The following is a 19,894-nucleotide window of genomic DNA, read 5'->3' as shown; positions in this document are numbered from 1 at the left end:
GTGGCTTCCTTGAGAGTGCAAGTGTCAGCATTGACTGTATGGTTCCAAAAGAAAATTGCTAACTTACAGGATGTGCATACTTTTTTCCAGGGAATGCGGCGCATTCAACCTCCTTTTGTTCCTCCTACAGTGCCTTGGGACTGAAGTCGAGTCCTGAAAGCCCTTCCAGTTGCCCCATTTGAACCACTTAATAAAGTGGATCTTAAATGGTTGACAGCTATAGTTTTCTCTTTCTACTGGCTATGGCGTCAGCTAGAAGAGTATCGGATCTAGGGGCATTATCATGTCGTTCCCCATTTCTGATTTCTTTATTTTTTTTATTTTTTATCCAGATAAAGCAGTTCTCAGAACTAGATCTGGGTATCTTTCGAAGGTGGTGTCTAAATTCCACCTTAATGAAGAAATTGTAGTCTCGGCTTTCCAGGTAACGGGCCTTTCTGCGGGAGATGCATCGCTGGACGTGGTCCGTGCATTAAGTATCTACGTGGATTGTACCAGTGCCATCAGAAAGACAGATTCTCTTTTCATTCTCTACGGATTTCACAAGAGAGGATGGCCTGCTGATAAGCGACACTGGCAAGATGGCTTCGAATGACGATTTCAGAAGCATAATCTCAAGCTGATCTCCCTGTTCCGGCTAATGTCTCTCCTCACTCTACTTTTAAGGTAGGTCCATCATGGGCAGCACAACAGATATGTAATGCAGCCACATGGTCTTCCATTACCACATTCATTAGGCATTATGCCATGGATACCTTTGCCTCTCATGACGCTGAATTCGGGCAAAGGATTCTCCTGTCCAGTCAGGAGCGTCCCCACCACTAAATTGTTTTGGGAAATCCCATTGTTATCCTGTGGATAACCTGTGGACCCTGCCGGAGAAATATACGTTATGGTAGGAACTTACCATTGATAACGGTATTTCTCCTAAGTCCACAGGATCCACAATGATCCCACCCTGACGCACCTGATTTGAGGAACCTTTTACTCACTAACCTCTTCCTTCTGCAATAATTCCAGTATGCAATAATATCAGTGACCGCATCAGTGGTCTCTTCACTCCTCTGTCAGGGCTCCTGTGCATGTGTGGTCTACTTGACCATGCATGTGTTGCGCCCATAGCTGGGAATGATTCCGGAGAAACCCTCGTTTGGTAATTTTTGCGTTGTGTAGCTCATTGACTACAGCGGCTAATGGCATCTTCATATGGCGTTAACTGCAGGGTCCAAAATCACCTTGATAAATTTGGCATGTTTGCTGCCCCATAGAAACCTTTTAGCTGGTGACTGCAACTTGTGTTGCACGAAAAATGCTGATCTTCACCTTAATTTCATTGTGGCTTTTAGTTTGTTTCATGTGCTTACATATTCTTTGTGTCTTGCTATTGTTACTGTAATATCCTTCCATTTCAGGTTGCAATGTCGGCTTTGTCAGCAGTCATGAAGTATTTGGAGCTTCTGTCGGATGAGTCAAACTTTGGACAGTTTCAGATGAGCAGCTTTGACCTGAGTCAGTACATGAAACTAGATAATGCTGCTGTAGGTGCATTAAATCTCTTCCAGGTGAGCTCATGTAATGTTGTGCAGATCTACAGTGCGAGAATTTATACCCCTTTTCCAATAAAGTCACAGCTCTGACACGGGATTTGGAACACTGTTCCAAGCCAGGTCAGACCCGAGACATGACCCTTTACCACTGCGGCGCGACCCGGGAATATTCCGGGTCATCTCTGCTCACACTGAACCCGGGTGCAGTGGCTTGTGGCCAGCGCATGAAGATGACGTCATCTCCAAGCGCTGGGAAAACCAGCAGATCGGGACCTTTGGGGCATATCTTCAATCCATTAGGCCACGCCCCCAATTCGAAGCTGCCCACCGTCACGCTGCGGGCAAGCCCAGCACACTTTCCCGGCCAGCTCTGCTGTCTGCATATTAGGACAGATAGCAGTGCTGACAGCATGCATGCCCCCCCCCCCCCCCCAACCTCCCGACCGCCCATGTGACACTGCGGTCAGGGAGGTTTGGGCTCTAGGCATGCTGTAAATGTGTCTCGGGTCAGGTAACCGGGTGATCAGTTTATACTACACCCATTCCCGGGTCCAACCCAGGTAGCTACCCGGGTAGGATTCCTGGGTCACCTGATTCAGGTTTTTTCTTCTGAGCCATTTCTTCTACCAAAAAAACCCTGGTCGATGCGCTCCCCCGTGCAAAAACCCGGGTTTTTTGAGTTAGTGGAAAAGGTCTTTTAGTTTGCAGATGTGTTCTTGTAAAGAATCTTCCATCTGTCGTTCTTGCCACTACCTGGAGAGATTGAGCAGTATTATGCCTATCCTACACAAGAAGTTTAGGGATATGGTTGGACACAATGGAAAGAATTGGACCAGGCACTGCAGAGTTAGGTGGGGGATTGGTAATCTAGAATGATATAATGATTAAGGGCAATGTTTGAAGGCTGGAACACAGGAGGCAAGTCTAATGGGTTAGGCATTCCAGAGGTTAGGAGCGGCCCACGAGAAGTCTTCAGTGCCAGAATGGGAAGCGCGGATCAGGAATGGAGGTGACTGGATGATCACCAGCAGAGCAGGAGAGAGTGTGGGGAAATTAGGGTGTAGCTGTAAGGAAGAGAAGGGTGGGTGAGAGATGTTTTGATTTTGATAGGGAACCAGTGGGTAGTGTTGAAGGGCTGCATAAGGGGGAGTGAAGGAAAGGAAAATGAAGCCGGCAGCAGGTTGTGGGATAGACTGAAGAGGGCTGAGGTTGGAATGTAGAAGGCCAGAAACTAAATTACTTTCTCTTCTAACCCTGGGGGACGTTGGAGATACCATGGGATATAGCTGGTGCTGGAGGAAGCTGCCCTTGCATGCAGCAATTTCTTTCCTTGGTGTGTTGGTGTCACCGGTGGGGGAGAGGACAGCGAGGGCACGTTTCTCTGCTTTCTCACTAGACCACAAGGGACATTAGCCTAATGGGACACTGTTGGATGAAGGAGAGGAGTCCTTGTGTTTGTTGCCTAGGTGGGTGGGGCCGCCTTCCCGTTCTCCGCTCTCTGCTCAGGCAGCCTGCCAAGAGTCCTACCCTCAAGACGCTGAGCGGCCATTTTGGAGCTCTGGTTCTGCGTTCAAACAGCCTGCCTGCAGAAAGTGCTGAGCCAGGTTTATTCTTCCCACCTATTAGGATTTCTATTTTTATAGGCAGAATCTCTTTCTCGTCAGGTCTTCGTACTCCCCCTTTAATGTGGTGTGTTTGCACTGAATTGTACTCCATATATGGGTCTATTCAATTCAAGTGGGATTTCCTGACTTGTCGGCTAAACGGCAGTTTCCGACAATTTAAGGTCGAATCCAGATTTGACCTATTCAATCAAACTGCCGTTTATCTGACAAGTCAGGAAATCCGACTTGTCGTAAAAGACGTGGATGGCGGATTAGCCGCGGATCCACGTGTTTTGTGGGATTCGCGGCCAAATCCGACAGGTTTTAGCCCCATTTCCGACGATGTCAATCCGACTTTAAAAAAAAAAAAAAGCCGGATTGGCATGGTCGGGAACGGCCAAAAGCCGCCAATTGAATAATAAAATGTCGGATCCTTTCCTTCTGAAAGGATCCGACATCAATTGAATATGCCCCATAGATGTACACTACAGTCTCTTTATGTTAATGTTTTCAGTGTACAACCTATTTAGTTTTCCCAAACTGTGTTCTGCTAATATATTACTGTATGTGGGGTTTGGTTACGTATCTGTTTAGATTTACTGCCCTAATGTCTGCTGCCATGATGTATTTGTGCCTTTTGCTCAGGAACAGGGTGACCTTCTGTGTTTCCTGCTCCGCCGCGGATCTCAGATAGTCCCCTGCTTGAGCCAGTGTTTGGTTATAAGCGGTCTCAATTTGTGGCAGACTTAGCTAAGCAACTTTGTTATGCCTCCTCACTATCGGAGCATGAATTTCACACTATTCTAACCTGGAGATGTCCCCTGTTCTGGAGGAGGAACATACTAGTTTGGTAAATGTGGATGTTGATTAATTTGATATGCAACACTTTATATCTGTGTGCGACAGAGTCTGTAAATGGAGCACAGCGGAACTTGGCATGGAAAAATGCCACGTCCGCTGCATCGCAGCACTTCGTATACAGATTCAGAGACTGAAGCTAGGTACACACTGTCAGATTTTTTTTTTGGGGTCGGCCCGACAATCCAACGATTTTTCAGGAAATTGTAGGCACCAATATCTGAGCTACAAAGTAAAAGATTTCTTTTATAAAGCTACCAATTTTCTGCCACATCACACTGCATTTGCATATGTCCCCCACAAGGAGGATAACATAGTGACAGGTAAATAAAGGAAATATGGGCAGATTATTGAGACTGCGCACACACCTTGGTCGATATCGGGAGATTGTGACCGAGATTTTTGGTTTGGGACGACGGGTTTGAGAATCGATCGTTCGTTCGTGTGTGTGTGTGTGGGCAAGATTTTTCTGAAATATCAGCGAAACGCTGAAACTATCGTTTGCACACACTATGCAATAACTTTAGTCGGCAAATTGGCCCAATAATTGTATAGTGTGTACCTAGCTTAAGTCGCTCAGTTATACGAGCGTTGCATATTTTTGTTTTTGTTTTGCGTTAATCCAGGTGGCCTGACCCATACGTGTGGGACTGTTTGTGTGCTTGGTCTTTCCTTCTCCTACTCTTCACGTACCTTTGCAAGGCGAAAAAAGACTGGCCTGGGCAGGGTTTAGGGAGGATGAGCCTGAGCTTTTCTGAAAGTTAACTTCTTAGTGCCCAGACTCCTCCTGCACCAGCTGTACCCCATCTCCAGTGTCCCCCATGGCATCAGAAAAACAGATCTTGTTTTTGCATACAGTAGAGGCAGCTCTTTTGTGTTCAGAGGCAATACTCATCACTAAATGCAAGTGATGGACACACTTATTTATTTATTTATTAACAGTTTCTTATATAGCGCAGCAAATTCCGTTGCGCTTTACAATTTGAAATAACAATAACAAACTGGGTGATAACAAACAGTCATAGAGGTAGGAAGGCCCTGCTCGCAAGCTTACAATCTATAGGGAAATAGGCATGTATACACAAGGAAAGGTGCTATCTATTGCATAGAATGAGAAGACGTGAGGATATGTGTGGACTGTGCAGAGTGGATGCAATTTGATAGGAAGGTTTATGAAAGTTATGTGGCTGGGTCTGGAATTTGATATGCTTGCCTAAAGAGGTGAGTTTTCAGGGAACGCTTGAAGGTTTGGAGACAAGAGGAGAGTCTTATTGTGCGTGGTAGGGCATTCCACAGAGTGGGTGCAGCCCGATGAAAGTCCTGCAATCGTGAGTGGGAGCGAGTAATGAGTGTGGATGAGAGAAGCGGGTCTTGTGAAGAGCGAAGAGGTCGGGTTGTGAGATATTTTGAGATAAGCGAAGTGATGTACGTTGGTGTAGTTTGGTTAATGGCCTTGTGTGTGAGTAAAAGTATTTTATATTGAATGCGGTAGAGTACAGGTAACCAATGGAGGGACTGACAATGGATCTGCAGACGATGAACGTCTAGCGAGGAAGAGGAGCCTCGCCGCTGCATTCAGAATGGATTGTAGTGGTGAGAGTCTCGTTTTGGGAAGACCAGTTAGGCGACTATTGCAATAATCAATGCGGGAGATAATGAGAGCGTATATTAGAGTTTCTCTATCGTCCTAGTGGATGCTGGGGTTCCTGAAAGGACCATGGGGAATAGCGGCTCCGCAGGAGACAGGGCACAAAAAGTAAAGCTTTACGATCAGGTGGTGTGTACTGGCTCCTCCCCCTATGACCCTCCTCCAAGCCTCAGTTAGATTTTTGTGCCCGGCCGAGAAGGGTGCAATCTAGGTGGCTCTCCTAAAGAGCTGCTTAGAAAAGTTTAGCTTAGGTTTTTTATTTTACAGTGAGTCCTGCTGGCAACAGGATCACTGCAACGAGGGACTTAGGGGAGAAGAAGTGAACTCACCTGCGTGCAGGATGGATTGGCTTCTTTGGCTACTGGACATTAGCTCCAGAGGGACGATCACAGGTACAGCCTGGATGGTCACCGGAGCCTCGCCGCCGGCCCCCTTGCAGATGCTGAAACGAGAAGAAGGTCCAGAATCGGCGGCAGAAGACTCCTCAGTCTTCTTAAGGTAGCGCACAGCACTGCAGCTGTGCGCCATTTCCTCTCAGCACACTTCACACGGCAGTCACTGAGGGTGCAGGGCGCTGGGAGGGGGGCGCCCTGGGAGGCAATGTAAACCTATTTTTTGGCAAAAAATACCTCACATATAGCCTCCGGGGGCTATATGGAGATATTTAACCCCTGCCAGAATCCGTTAAAGAGCGGGAGACGAGCCCGCCGAAAAAGGGGCGGGGCCTATCTCCTCAGCACACAGCGCCATTTTCCTCACGCAGCTCCGCTGGTCAGGAAGGCTCCCAGGCTCTCCCCTGCACTGCACTACAGAAACAGGGTAAAACAAGAGAGGGGGGGCAAAATTGTGGCAAAAATATATATATTAAAGCAGCTATACAGGGAGCACTTATTATAAGGCTATCCCTGTCATATATAGCGCTTTTGGTGTGTGCTGGCAAACTCTCCCTCTGTCTCCCCAAAGGGCTAGTGGGGTCCTGTCTTCTTTAAGAGCATTCCCTGTGTGTCTGCTGTGTCGGTACGTGTGTGTCGACATGTATGAGGACGATATTGGTGTGGAGGCGGAGCAATTGCCAAATATGGGGATGTCACCCCCTAGGGAGTCGACACCAGAATGGATGGCTTTATTTATGGAATTACGGGATAGTGTCAACACGCTAAAGCAGTCGTTTGACGACATGAGACGGCCGGACAATCAATTAGCACCTGTCCAGGCGCCTCAAACACCGTCAGGGGCTGTAAAACGCCCGTTACCTCAGTCGGTCGACACGGACCCAGACACAGGCACTGATTCCAGTGGCGACGGTGACGAATCAACCGTATTTTCCAGTAGGGCCACACGTTATATGATTTTGGCAATGAAGGAGGCGTTACATATTGCTGATACTACAGGTACCACAAAACAGGGTATTATGTGGGGTGTGAAAAAACTACCTATAGTTTTTCCTGAATCAGATGAATTAAATGAGGTGTGTGATGAAGCGTGGGTTGCCCCCGATAAAAAAACTGCTAATTTCAAAGAAGTTATTGGCTTTATACCCTTTCCCGCCAGAGGTTAGGGCGCGCTGGGAAACACCTCCTAGGGTGGACAAGGCGCTCACACGCTTATCAAAACAAGTGGCGTTACCCTCTCCTGAGACGGCCGCACTTAAAGATCCAGCAGATAGGAGGATGGAAAATATCCAAAAAAGTATATACACACATACAGGTGTTATACTACGACCAGCTATAGCGACAGCCTGGATGTGCAGTGCTGGGGTAGCTTGGTCAGAGTCCCTGATTGAAAATATTGATACCCTGGATAGGGACAATGTTTTACTGTCTTTAGAGCAAATAAAGGATGCATTTCTTTATATGCGTGATGCACAGAGGGATATTTGCACACTGGCATCACGGGTAAGTGCTATGTCCATTTCGGCCAGAAGAAGTTTATGGACGCGACAGTGGTCAGGTGATGCGGACTCAAAACGGCATATGGAAGTTTTGCCGTATAAAGGGGAGGAGTTATTTGGTGTTGGTCTATCGGATTTGGTGGCCACGGCTACAGCCGGGAAATCCACCTTTTTACCTCAAGTCACTCCCCAACAGAAAAAGACACCGACTTTTCAACCGCAGCCCTTTCGTTCCTTTAAAAACAAGAGAGCAAAGGGATATTCATATCTGCCACGAGGCAGAGGAAGGGGGAAGAGACTGCAACAGGCAGCTCCTTCCCAGGAACAGAAGCCCTCCCCCGCTTCTACAAAAGCCTCAGCATGACGCTGGGGCTTCTCAAGCGGACTCGGGGGCGGTGGGCGGTCGTCTCAAGAATTTCAGCGCGCAGTGGGCTCACTCGCAGGTAGATCCCTGGATCCTGCAGATAATATCTCAGGGGTACAGGTTGGAACTAGAGACGGATCCACCTCGCCGTTTCCTGAAGTCTGCTTTACCAACGTCCCCCTCCGACAGGGTGACGGTCTTGGAAGCCATTCACAAGCTGTACTCTCAGCAGGTGATTGTCAAGGTACCTCTTTTACAACAAGGAAAGGGGTATTATTCCACTCTATTTGTGGTACCGAAGCCGGATGGCTCGGTAAGACCTATTCTAAATCTGAAATCCTTGAACCTGTACATAAAAAAGTTCAAGTTCAAGATGGAGTCACTCAGAGCAGTGATAGCGAACCTGGAAGAAGGGGACTTTATGGTATCCTTGGACATCAAGGATGCGTATCTCCACGTTCCAATTTACCCCTCACACCAGGGGTACCTCAGGTTCGTCGTACAGAACTGTCACTATCAGTTTCAGACGCTGCCGTTTGGATTGTCCACGGCACCTTGGGTCTTTACCAAGGTAATGGCCGAGATGATGATTCTTCTTCGAAGAAAAGGCGTATTAATTATCCCATACTTGGACGATCTCCTAATAAGGGCAAGGTCCAGAGAACAGCTAGAGATGGGATTAGCACTGTCTCAAGAAGTGCTAAAGCAGCACGGGTGGATTCTGAATATTCCAAAATCCCAGTTAATTCCGACAACACGTCTGCTGTTCCTAGGGATGATTCTGGACACGGTTCAGAAAAAGGTTTTTCTCCCGGAGGAAAAAGCCAAGGAGTTATCCGAACTTGTCAGGAACCTCCTAAAACCAGGAAAGGTGTCTGTACATCAATGCACAAGAGTCCTGGGAAAAATGGTGGCTTCTTACGAAGCAATTCCATTCGGCAGATTCCACGCAAGAATTTTCCAGAGGGATCTGCTGGACAAATGGTCAGGGTCGCATCTTCAGATGCACCAGCGGATAACCCTGTCTCCAAGGACAAGGGTGTCTCTTCTGTGGTGGTTGCAGAGTGCTCATCTATTGGAGGGCCGCAGATTCGGCATACAGGATTGGATCCTGGTGACCACGGACGCCAGCCTGAGAGGCTGGGGAGCAGTCACACAAGGAAGAAACTTCCAGGGCGTGTGGTCGAGCCTGGAAACGTCTCTTCACATAAACATTCTGGAACTAAGAGCAATCTACAATGCTCTAAGCCAGGCAGAACCTCTGCTTCAAGGAAAACCGGTGTTGATCCAGTCGGACAACATCACGGCAGTCGCCCATGTAAACAGACAGGGCGGCACAAGAAGCAGGAGTGCAATGGCAGAAGCTGCAAGGATTCTTCGCTGGGCAGAGAATCATGTGATAGCACTGTCAGCAGTGTTCATCCCGGGAGTGGACAACTGGGAAGCAGACTTCCTCAGCAGACACGACCTTCACCCGGGAGAGTGGGGACTTCATCCAGAAGTTTTCCACATGCTTGTAACCCGTTGGGAAAGACCAATGGTGGACATGATGGCGTCTCGCCTCAACAAAAAACTGGACAGGTATTGCGCCAGGTCAAGAGACCCGCAGGCAATAGCTGTGGACGCGCTGGTAACGCCTTGGGTGTACCAGTCGGTGTATGTGTTTCCTCCTCTGCCTCTCATACCAAAAGTATTGAGAATTATACGGCAAAGAGGCGTAAGAACGATACTAGTGGTTCCGGATTGGCCAAGAAGGACTTGGTACCCGGAACTTCAAGAGATGATCACGGAGGATCCGTGGCCTCTACCTCTGAGAAGGGACTTGCTTCAGCAGGGTCCCTGTCTGTTTCAAGACTTACCGCGGCTGCGTTTGACGGCATGGCGGTTGAACGCCGGATCCTAAAGGAAAAAGGCATGCCGGAAGAAGTCATTCCTACCTTGATTAAAGCAAGGAAGGAAGTAACCGCGCAACATTATCACCGCATTTGGCGAAAATATGTTGCGTGGTGCGAGGATCGGAGTGCTCCGACGGAGGAATTTCAACTGGGTCGATTCCTACATTTCCTGCAATCAGGATTGTCTATGGGTCTCAAATTGGGATCTATTAAGGTTCAAATTTCGGCCCTGTCAATTTTCTTCCAGAAAGAATTGGCTTCAGTTCCTGAAGTCCAGACCTTTGTTAAGGGAGTACTGCATATACAGCCCCCTGTGGTGCCTCCAGTGGCACCGTGGGATCTCAATGTTGTTTTGGACTTTCTCAAATCTCATTGGTTTGAACCACTAAAAAATGTGGATTTGAAATATCTCACATGGAAAGTGACCATGCTACTAGCCCTGGCTTCGGCCAGGAGAGTGTCAGAACTGGCAGCTTTATCTTACAAAAGCCCATATCTGATTTTCCATTCGGACAGGGCAGAACTGCGGACTCGTCCACATTTTCTCCCTAAGGTGGTGTCAGCATTTCATCTGAACCAGCCTATTGTAGTGCCTGCGGCTACAAGCGACTTGGAGGACTCCAAGTTGTTGGACGTTGTCAGAGCTTTAAAAATATACATTTCAAGGACAGCTGGAGTCAGGAAATCTGACTCACTGTTTATACTATATGCTCCCAACAAGTTGGGCGCTCCTGCGTCTAAGCAGACTATTGCTCGCTGGATTTGTAGTACGATTCAGCTTGCACATTCTGTGGCAGGCCTGCCACAGCCAAAATCGGTAAAAGCCCACTCCACAAGGAAGGTGGGTTCTTCTTGGGCGGCTGCCCGAGGGGTCTCGGCATTACAACTCTGCCGAGCGGCTACGTGGTCGGGGGAGAACACGTTTGTAAAATTCTACAAATTTGATACCCTGGCTAAGGAGGACCTGGAGTTCTCTCATTCGGTGCTGCAGAGTCATCCGCACTCTCCCGCCCGTTTGGGAGCTTTGGTATAATCCCCATGGTCCTTTCAGGAACCCCAGCATCCACTAGGACGATAGAGAAAATAAGAATTTACTTACCGATAATTCTATTTCTCGGAGTCCGTAGTGGATGCTGGGCGCCCATCCCAAGTGCGGATTATCTGCAATAATTGTACATAGTTATTGTTACCTAAATCGGGTTATTGTTGTAGGGAGCCATCTTTCAGAGGCTCCTCTGTTATCATACTGTTAACTGGGTTTAGATCACAGGTTGTACGGTGTGATTGGTGTGGCTGGTATGAGTCTTACCCGGGATTCATAAATCCTTCCTTATTGTGTACGCTCGTCCGGGCACAGTATCCTAACTGAGGCTTGGAGGAGGGTCATAGGGGGAGGAGCCAGTACACACCACCTGATCGTAAAGCTTTACTTTTTGTGCCCTGTCTCCTGCGGAGCCGCTATTCCCCATGGTCCTTTCAGGAACCCCAGCATCCACTACGGACTCCGAGAAATAGAATTATCGGTAAGTAAATTCTTATTTTTAGCAGTGTCTTGTGTAAGGTATGGTCGTATTTTGGATATGTTTTTAGATGCATGTAACATGATCTTGAGACAGATTGAATGTGGGTAACAAAGGACAGATCAGAGTCAAGGATGACACCTAGGCAGCGAGCTTGTGGGGTAGGGTAGATAGTCGAGTTTTCAACAGTGATAGAGATATCAGGTTGGTACCTACTATTGGCCGGTGGAAATATAATTAACTCTGTCTTTGAAATATTCAGTTTGAGGTGGCGAGATGTCATCCAGGATGAAATGGCAGAAAGGCATTCAGTGACACGGTCCAGTACAGATAGGGACAAGTCAGAGGAGAATAGGTAGATTTGAGTATCATCTGCGTACAGATAATGTCGATTATCTTACAGGAAAGAAAGCTATACCTTATACACACTTAGAATACACTTTACCATGGAGCCGCTGCGGCCGCTAAACTTAGTACACACGCTACGTACTTTATACACTGTTTGCGTACGGAGTTCCGTATCACTGTACGGACTTATCGTACAAACGCCGCGCTGGGGGTACAAAGTACACACAGCGCGCACACACCCAGAGATACACTTTAAACCTTCACAGTAATGCAATGCAATGATAAAACACTTTTCTCTAACGTCCTAGTGGATGCTGGGGACTCCGTAAGGACCATGGGGATTAGCGGCTCCGCAGGAGACTGGGCACAACTATAAAGAAAGCTTTAGACTACTGGTGTGCACTGGCTCCTCCCACTAAGACCCTCCTCCAGACTTCAGTTAGATTCTTGTGCCCGGCTGAGTTGGATGCACAACTGGGGCTCTCCTGAGCTCCTAGAAAGAATGTATATTTAGGTTTTTTATTTTACAGTGAGATCTGCTGGCAACAGACTCACTGCAGCGAGGGACTAAGGGGAGAAGAAGCGAACCTACCTAACAGGTGGAAGTTTGGGCTTCTTAGGCTACTGGACACCATTAGCTCCAGAGGGATCGACCGCAGGACCCGACCTTGGTGTTCGTTCCCGGAGCCGCGCCGCCGCCCCCCTTACAGAGCCAGAAGCAACGAAGAGGTCCGGATAATCGGCGGCAGAAGACTTCGGTCTTCACCAAGGTAGCGCACAGCACTGCAGCTGTGCGCCATTGCTCCTCATGTACACCTCACACTCCGGTCACTGATGGGTGCAGGGCGCTGGGGGGGCGCCCTGAGGGCAATATAGGACACCTTGGCTGGCAAATCTACATCATATATAGTCCTAGAGGCTATATAGATGTAAAATTACCCCTGCCAGTATTCCAGAAAAAGCGGGAGAAAGTCAGCCGAAAAAGGGGCGGGGCTATCTCCCTCAGCACACTGGCGCCATTTTTCCCTCACAGTTCCGCTGGAAGGAAGCTCCCTGGCTCTCCCCTGCAGTCTGAACACTACAGAAGGGTAAAAAAGAGAGGGGGGGCACTAAATTTAGGCGCAGTATAGATATATATATTTGATATATAAAAAAGCAGCTATAAGGGAAAACACTCATTTATAGTGGGATCCCTGTGTTATATAGCGCTCTGGTGTGTGCTGGCATACTCTCTCTCTGTCTCCCCAAAGGGTTTTGTGGGGTCCTGTCCTCTGTCAGAGCATTCCCTGTGTGTTTGCGGTGTGTCGGTACGGCTGTGTCGACATGTTTGATGAGGAGGCTTATGTGGAGGCGGAGCAAATGCCTGTAAACGTGATGTCACCCCCTGCGGGGTCGACACCTGAGTGGATGGTGCTGTGGAAGGAATTACGCAACAGTGTCGACTCCTTGCATAAAAGGTTTGACGACATACCTAATGTGGGACAGCCGGCTTCTCAGCCTGTGCCTGCCCAGGCGTCTCAAAAGTCATCAGGGGCTCTAAAACGCCCGCTACCTCAGATGACAGACACAGATGTCGACACGGATACTGACTCCAGTGTCGACGACGATGAGACTAATGTAACTTCCAGTAGGGCCACACGTTACATGATTGAGGCAATGAAAAATGTGTTGCACATTTCTGATGTTACCCCCGGTACCACAAAAAAGGGTATTATGTTTGGAGAGAAAAAACTACCAGTAGCTTTTCCTCCATCTGAAGAGTTAAATGAAGTGTGTGAAGAAGCGTGGGCTTTCCCTGATAAAAAGCTGGTAATTTCTAAGCGGTTACTAATGGCGTACCCTTTCCCGCCAGAGGATAGGTCACGCTGGGAAACATCCCCTAGGGTGGATAAAGCGCTCACACGCTTGTCAAAGAAGGTGGCACTACCGTCTCCGGACACGGCCGCCCTGAAGGAATCTGCTGATAGAAAGCAGGAGGCTATCCTGAAATCTATATATACACACACACACAGGTGTTATACTGAGACCAGCTATTGCGTCAGCCTGGATGTGCAGTGCTGCTGCTGCGTGGTCAGATTCCCTGTCAGAAAATATAGATACCCTAGACAGGGACACTATATTGCTAAACGTAGAGCATATAAAAGACGCACTTTTATACATGAGGGATGCACAGAGGGATATTTGCCGGCTGGCATCCAAAATTAGTGCAATGTCCATTTCTGCCAGGAGAGGGTTATGGACTCGGCAGTGGACAGGAGATGCAGATTCCAAACGGAATCCACATGGAAGTTCTGCCTTATAAGGGTGAGGAGTTGTTCGGGGATGGTCTCTCGGACCTCGTTTCCACAGCAACAGCTGGGAAGTCTACATTTTTACCCCATGTTCCCTCACAACCAAAGAAAGCACCGTATTATCAGGTACAGTCCTTTCGGCCCAATAGGGGCAAGCGGGTTAAAGGCGCGTCCTTTCTGCCCAGAGGTAGGGGAAAGAAGCTGCAGCATACAGCCAGTTTCCAGGAGCAAAAGTCCTCCCCCGCTTCCTCTAAGTCCACAGCATGACGCTGGGGCTTCACAGGCGGAGCCAGGTACGGTGGGGGCCCGTCTCAAATTTTTCAGCAATCAGTGGGCTCGCTCACGGGTGGATCCCTGGATTTTTCAGATAGTATCTCAGGGGTACAAGCTGGAATTCGAGATGTCTCCCCCCCGCCGTTTCCTCAAATCTGCCTTGCCAACCACTCCCTCGGGCAGGGAGGCAGTGTTACAGGCAATTCACAAGCTGTATTCACAACAGGTGACAGTAAAGGTACCCCTACTTCAACAAGGACGGGGTTACTATTCCACAATGTTTGTGGTACCGAAACCGGACGGTTCGGTGAGACCCATTTTAAATTTGAAATCCTTGAACACATATATAAAAAAATTCAAGTTCAAGATGGAATCGCTCAGGGCGGTTATTGCAAGCCTGGACGATGGGGATTACATGGTATCACTGGACATCAAGGATGCTTACCTGCATGTCCCCATTTACCATCCTCACCAGGAGTACCTCAGATTTGTGGTACAGGATTGTCATTACCAATTCCAGACGTTGCCGTTCGGTCTATCCACGGCTCCGAGGGTCTTTACCAAGGTAATGGCCGAAATGATGATACTCCTTCAAAAGAAGGGTGTTTTAATTATCCCATACTTGGACGATCTCCTGATAAAGGCGAGGTCCAGAGAGCAGTTGTTGGTCGGGGTAGCACTATCTCAGGAGGTGCTACTACAGCACGGCTGGATTCTAAACATTCCAAAGTCACAGCTGGTCCCTACGACACGTCTACTGTTCCTGGGGATGGTTCTGGACACAGAACAGAAAAAAGTGTTTCTCCCGGAGGAGAAGGCCAAGGAGCTGTCATCTCTAGTCAGAGGCCTCCTAAAACCAAAACAGGTGTCGGTGCATCACTGCACGCGGATCCTGGGAAAGATGGTAGCTTTCTACGAAGCGATTCCATACGGCAGGTTTCATGCAAGAACCTTTCAGTGGGACCTGTTGGACAAGTGGTCCGGATCGCATCTTCAGATGCATCGGCTGATAACCCTGTCTCCAAGGACAAGAGTGTCTCTGCTGTGGTGGCTGCAGAGTGCTCATCTTCAAGAGGGCCGCAGATTCGGCATACAGGACTGGGTCCTGGTGACCACGGATGCCAGCCTTCGAGGCTGGGGGGCAGTCACACAGGGAAGAAACTTCCAAGGACTATGGTCAAGTCAGGAGACTTCCCTGCACATAAATATTCTGGAACTGAGGGCCATTTACAATGCCCTAAGTCAGGCAAAACCCCTGCTTCAAAACCAGCCGGTACTGATCCAGTCAGACAACATCACGGCGGTCGCCCATGTAAATCGACAGGGCGGCACGAGAAGCAGGACGGCAATGGCAGAAGCCACAAGGATTCTCCGATGGGCGGAAAATCACGTGTTAGCACTGTCAGCAGTGTTCATTCCGGGAGTGGACAACTGGGAAGCAGACTTCCTCAGCAGGCACGACCTCCACCCGGGAGAGTGGGGACTTCATCCAGAAGTCTTTCAAATGATTGTAAACCATTGGAAAAGGCCACAGGTGGACATGATGGCGTCCCGCCTAAACAAAAAGCTAGAAAAATATTGCGCCAGGTTGAGAGACCCGCAGGCGATAGCTGTGGACGCTCTAGTGACACCGTGGGTGTACCGGTCGGTTTGTGTTCCATCCTCTTCCTCTCATACCAAAGGTACTGAGGATAATAAGGAGAAGAGGAGTAAGAACTATACTCATTGTTCCGGATTGGCCAAGAAGAGCTTGGTACCCGGAACTTCAAGAAATGATGTCAGAGGACCCATGGCCTCTACCGCTCAGACAAGACCTGCTGCAGCAGGGGCCCTGTCTGTTCCAAGACTTACCGCGGCTGCGTTTGACGGCATGGCGGTTGAACACAGGATCCTGAAGGAAAAGGGCATTCCGGAGGAAGTCATTCCTACGCTGATTAAAGCTAGGAAAGAAGTTACCGCAAACCATTATCACCGCATATGGCGAAAATATGTTGCGTGGTGTGAGGCCAGGAAGGCCCCAACAGAGGAATTTCAGCTGGGCCGTTTCCTGCGCTTCCTACAGTCAGGGGTGACTATGGGCCTTAAATTGGGTTCCATTAAGGTCCAGATTTCGGCTCTATCGATTTTCTTCCAGAGAGAACTGGCTTCACTACCTGAAGTTCAGACTTTTGTTAAGGGAGTGCTGCATATTCAGCCCCCTTTTGTGCCTCCAGTGGCACCTTGGGATCTCAACGTGGTGTTTGATTTCCTAAAGTCACATTGGTTTGAGCCACTAAAAACCGTGGATTTGAAATATCTCACGTGGAAAGTGGTCATGTTGTTGGCCTTGGCTTCGGCCAGGCTTGTATCAGAATTGGCGGCTTTGTCATGTAAAAGCCCTTATCTGATTTTCCATATGGATAGGGCAGAATTGAGGACTCGTCCCCAGTTTCTCCCCAAAGTCGTATCAGCTTTTCATCTGAACCAACCTATCGTGGTGCCTGCGGCTACAAATGACTTGAAGGCTTTCAAGTTGTTGGACGTAGTCAGGGCCCTGAAAATCTATGTTTCCAGGACAGCTGGAGTCAGAAAGACTGACTCGCTCTTTATCCTGTATGCGCCCAACAAGTTGGGTGCACCTGCTTCAAAGCAGACTATTGCTCTCTGGATCTGTAGTACGATTCAGCTTGCACATTCTGCGGCTGGACTGCCGCATCCTAAATCAGTAAAAGCCCATTCCACGAGGAAGGTGGGCTCTTCTTGGGCGGCTGCCCGAGGGGTCTCGGCTCTTCAACTGTGCCGAGCAGCTACTTGGTCGGGGTCAAACACGTTTGCTAAATTCTACAAGTTTGACACCCTGGCTGAGGAGGACCTAGAGTTTGCCCATTCGGTGCTGCAGAGTCATCCGCACTCTCCCGCCCGTTTGGGAGCTTTGGTATAATCCCCATGGTCCTTACGGAGTCCCCAGCATCCACTAGGACGTTAGAGAAAATAAGAATTTACTCACCGGTAATTCGATTTCTCGTAGTCCGTAGTGGATGCTGGGCGCCCATCCCAAGTGCGGATTGTCTGCAATACTTGTATATAGTTATTGCTTAACTAAAGGGTTATTGTTGAGCTATCTGAGAGGCTCAGTTGTTATCATACTGTTAACTGGGTATTGTATCACGAGTTATACGGTGTGATTGGTGTGGCTGGTATGAGTCTTACCCGGGATTCAAAATCCTTCCTTATTGTGTCAGCTCTTCCGGGCACAGTATCCTAACTGAAGTCTGGAGGAGGGTCTTAGTGGGAGGAGCCAGTGCACACCAGTAGTCTAAAGCTTTCTTTATAGTTGTGCCCAGTCTCCTGCGGAGCCGCTAATCCCCATGGTCCTTACGGAGTCCCCAGCATCCACTACGGACTACGAGAAATAGAATTACCGGTGAGTAAATTCTTATTTAAACTTTAGCAGGGCAATGAAGACACGACACCAATTGTGATTTAATCGCTGGGTTCCGACACCACAGTGGATTATTGCTGAAAGGGGGTTACAATACAAATAATACAATACAATATAACAGAGTAAATGGCTACATTCAATGGTACATACTTGAGTAGATTCGCTTGTGCTTCCCAGCCCTCGGTCATCAAATAGATAACTTTGTGAGTCTTGTGATTTACCAGGCCAGAAGCAGGCTCTCTTTATACACTTCTTCCAAAAGCAATACAATAGATACTGTAATCACTTTGTCCATTGGACACAGGAATGCACTTTTACAGTACAGGAGAGGTCATAGGTTGGTTTGAATAGGTGGGCGATGTCTTTCCCAACTGCTCTTGTGGGTGGTCTCCTCTGGATTCCCGCCGCATACATAATGTACAGTAAATACAGTTTATATCTATATTCTGCTTCTGCACATAACTATCCGCAGGAACATGCGATCTTCCTCAAACCAACACCGGAATGTTACCCTTAAAATACCCTACAGCTGGATACCAAACACCACCTTATGACCTTAGTCTGTCCCCTCCTATTCTGTAAAGGTGAATCCCTTTGTTCTGAAACCATTTAAACTGTTAATTTCATATGTGGTGCAGGGTGACTATGTGTACATTGTGCACTATTTGGATTAAATATGTAATGTGTTTTGATAGCTCTCCATGCGTTCACAAACTCTACCGTAAATACCCATACCACGCGCTGATGCGCACAACCGCGGGAGCGACTATACGCATATTGCGAATATGTGCACGCACAGCAGAACAAGTACATGCGCAGAGGCCATCTGTGTGTTGTTTGTATGGGATGTGTGTACTGTAATATTTTTCGACTTTGACAATACAGATGGTACTGAAAACCAAAAGAGCTGATTAGTTTACCAAGAGATGAGGTATAGATAGAGAAAAGCAGAGGACCCAAGACTGAGCCTTGTGGTACTCCAACTGAAAGAGGTAGCGAAGAGGAGGTAGATTCAGAGAAGCGAACACTGACCCACAAATGAAAAAAAGCTACTGTTAAAATACAGCATCACCAGAATATTGGTAATATATGAAAGTAGAATCGGGGGTAAAAAACAAAAAAAAACATGTCAAAGTAATGTATTAACAAAGCTAAATATTTATCTTATTAAAAACACGTTAAAGGTTAAAGAACACAGTACGCAATTGGCGCAAAAAGTACCGCAAGGGTACTCCCTTAACTATACCTTAAGGAATGTACTTATACTGTAAACCTCTGTGTAGTGGTAGAGTGTAAATGCAACACAGTATAACCTTATTACCTTTAAAGCTGTTCTAGCGTCACCGACGCTCTGAGAATACTTAACACTATAAGAAATACACAGATACCGTGCTCAGGGTCCAACGCCTAATATATATATTATGAATGATATACTTGCAAAAGAATACAAATACAAATCATACACTACAATATAACATAGACTACCTAACCAGATAACTACACAGGAAATATAATACAATTACTATTTAAGAGAGAAAGAGGAGAAGAGAGAGAGAGAGAGAAATGGCTCACAATAACAAGAAGATCAATATGATTGCAGCGAAGCTTACACATGTGAGGAACAATCGCTGCGCAGTTATTCAATGCTGAGAATCTTTGTGGAGAAAATACTTGACCTTACCCATACTGGCAGTCCCTATATACACAACCCTACAATACCGCATGGGACAGAAGCTAGACTCCATTTTATTAAAGCTCCCATGATTCCAAAGACTGCACCACATGGTTGAAAGGGGGAGGGGAAAATACCCGGCAGCAGCCATTTTAGATTTGCAGGTCCAAACACATGGCACTCTCTGCTACACCACAATCACATAGCAGAAGACACAAGACTCCATTTTATTCCAAAATGTCCAAGCCTCAGAACAATGCATATGTTCTGATTTTACAATTCCAAACCATCTAAATCACCTTTCACAATTTCAATCCAACTTCCTAGAACCATCTTATTCACTTTCACATTCCAAACAACTTCCTAGAACCATCCCATTCACCCTCACATTCCAAACAACTTCAGTATCTCAATAACCAGAGCATATTCATCACAAGACCAGATCACAATGTAACCACACATCTCAGCCCGCCACTGCCACAAGCACATGCCCAAACGTAACTGCATGGTGGTATTTATGATTAACAAGATATATATTATAACTAACCAGTACAATCTATTT

General features: G+C 47.6%; 1 protein-coding gene across 1 annotated transcript in view; it reads left to right on the top strand.

The window, feature by feature from the left end:
• The window catches only part of MSH2 (mutS homolog 2), a 430,334-nt gene that overhangs the window by 48,763 nt on the left and 361,677 nt on the right, over positions 1 to 19,894 (top strand). The window contains exon 5 of the mRNA XM_063918702.1: positions 1,413 to 1,562. Within this exon, the coding sequence (XP_063774772.1) occupies positions 1,413 to 1,562 (150 nt within the window). The remainder of the gene's footprint in view (positions 1 to 1,412; positions 1,563 to 19,894) is intronic.

Source organism: Pseudophryne corroboree, chromosome 4 (assembly GCF_028390025.1).
Source record: "Pseudophryne corroboree isolate aPseCor3 chromosome 4, aPseCor3.hap2, whole genome shotgun sequence".
In the NCBI taxonomy this organism is placed as follows: domain Eukaryota; kingdom Metazoa; phylum Chordata; class Amphibia; order Anura; family Myobatrachidae; genus Pseudophryne; species Pseudophryne corroboree.
Note: the sequence above shows the minus strand (reverse complement) of the source record. Positions and strands in the feature narration are given on the sequence as shown.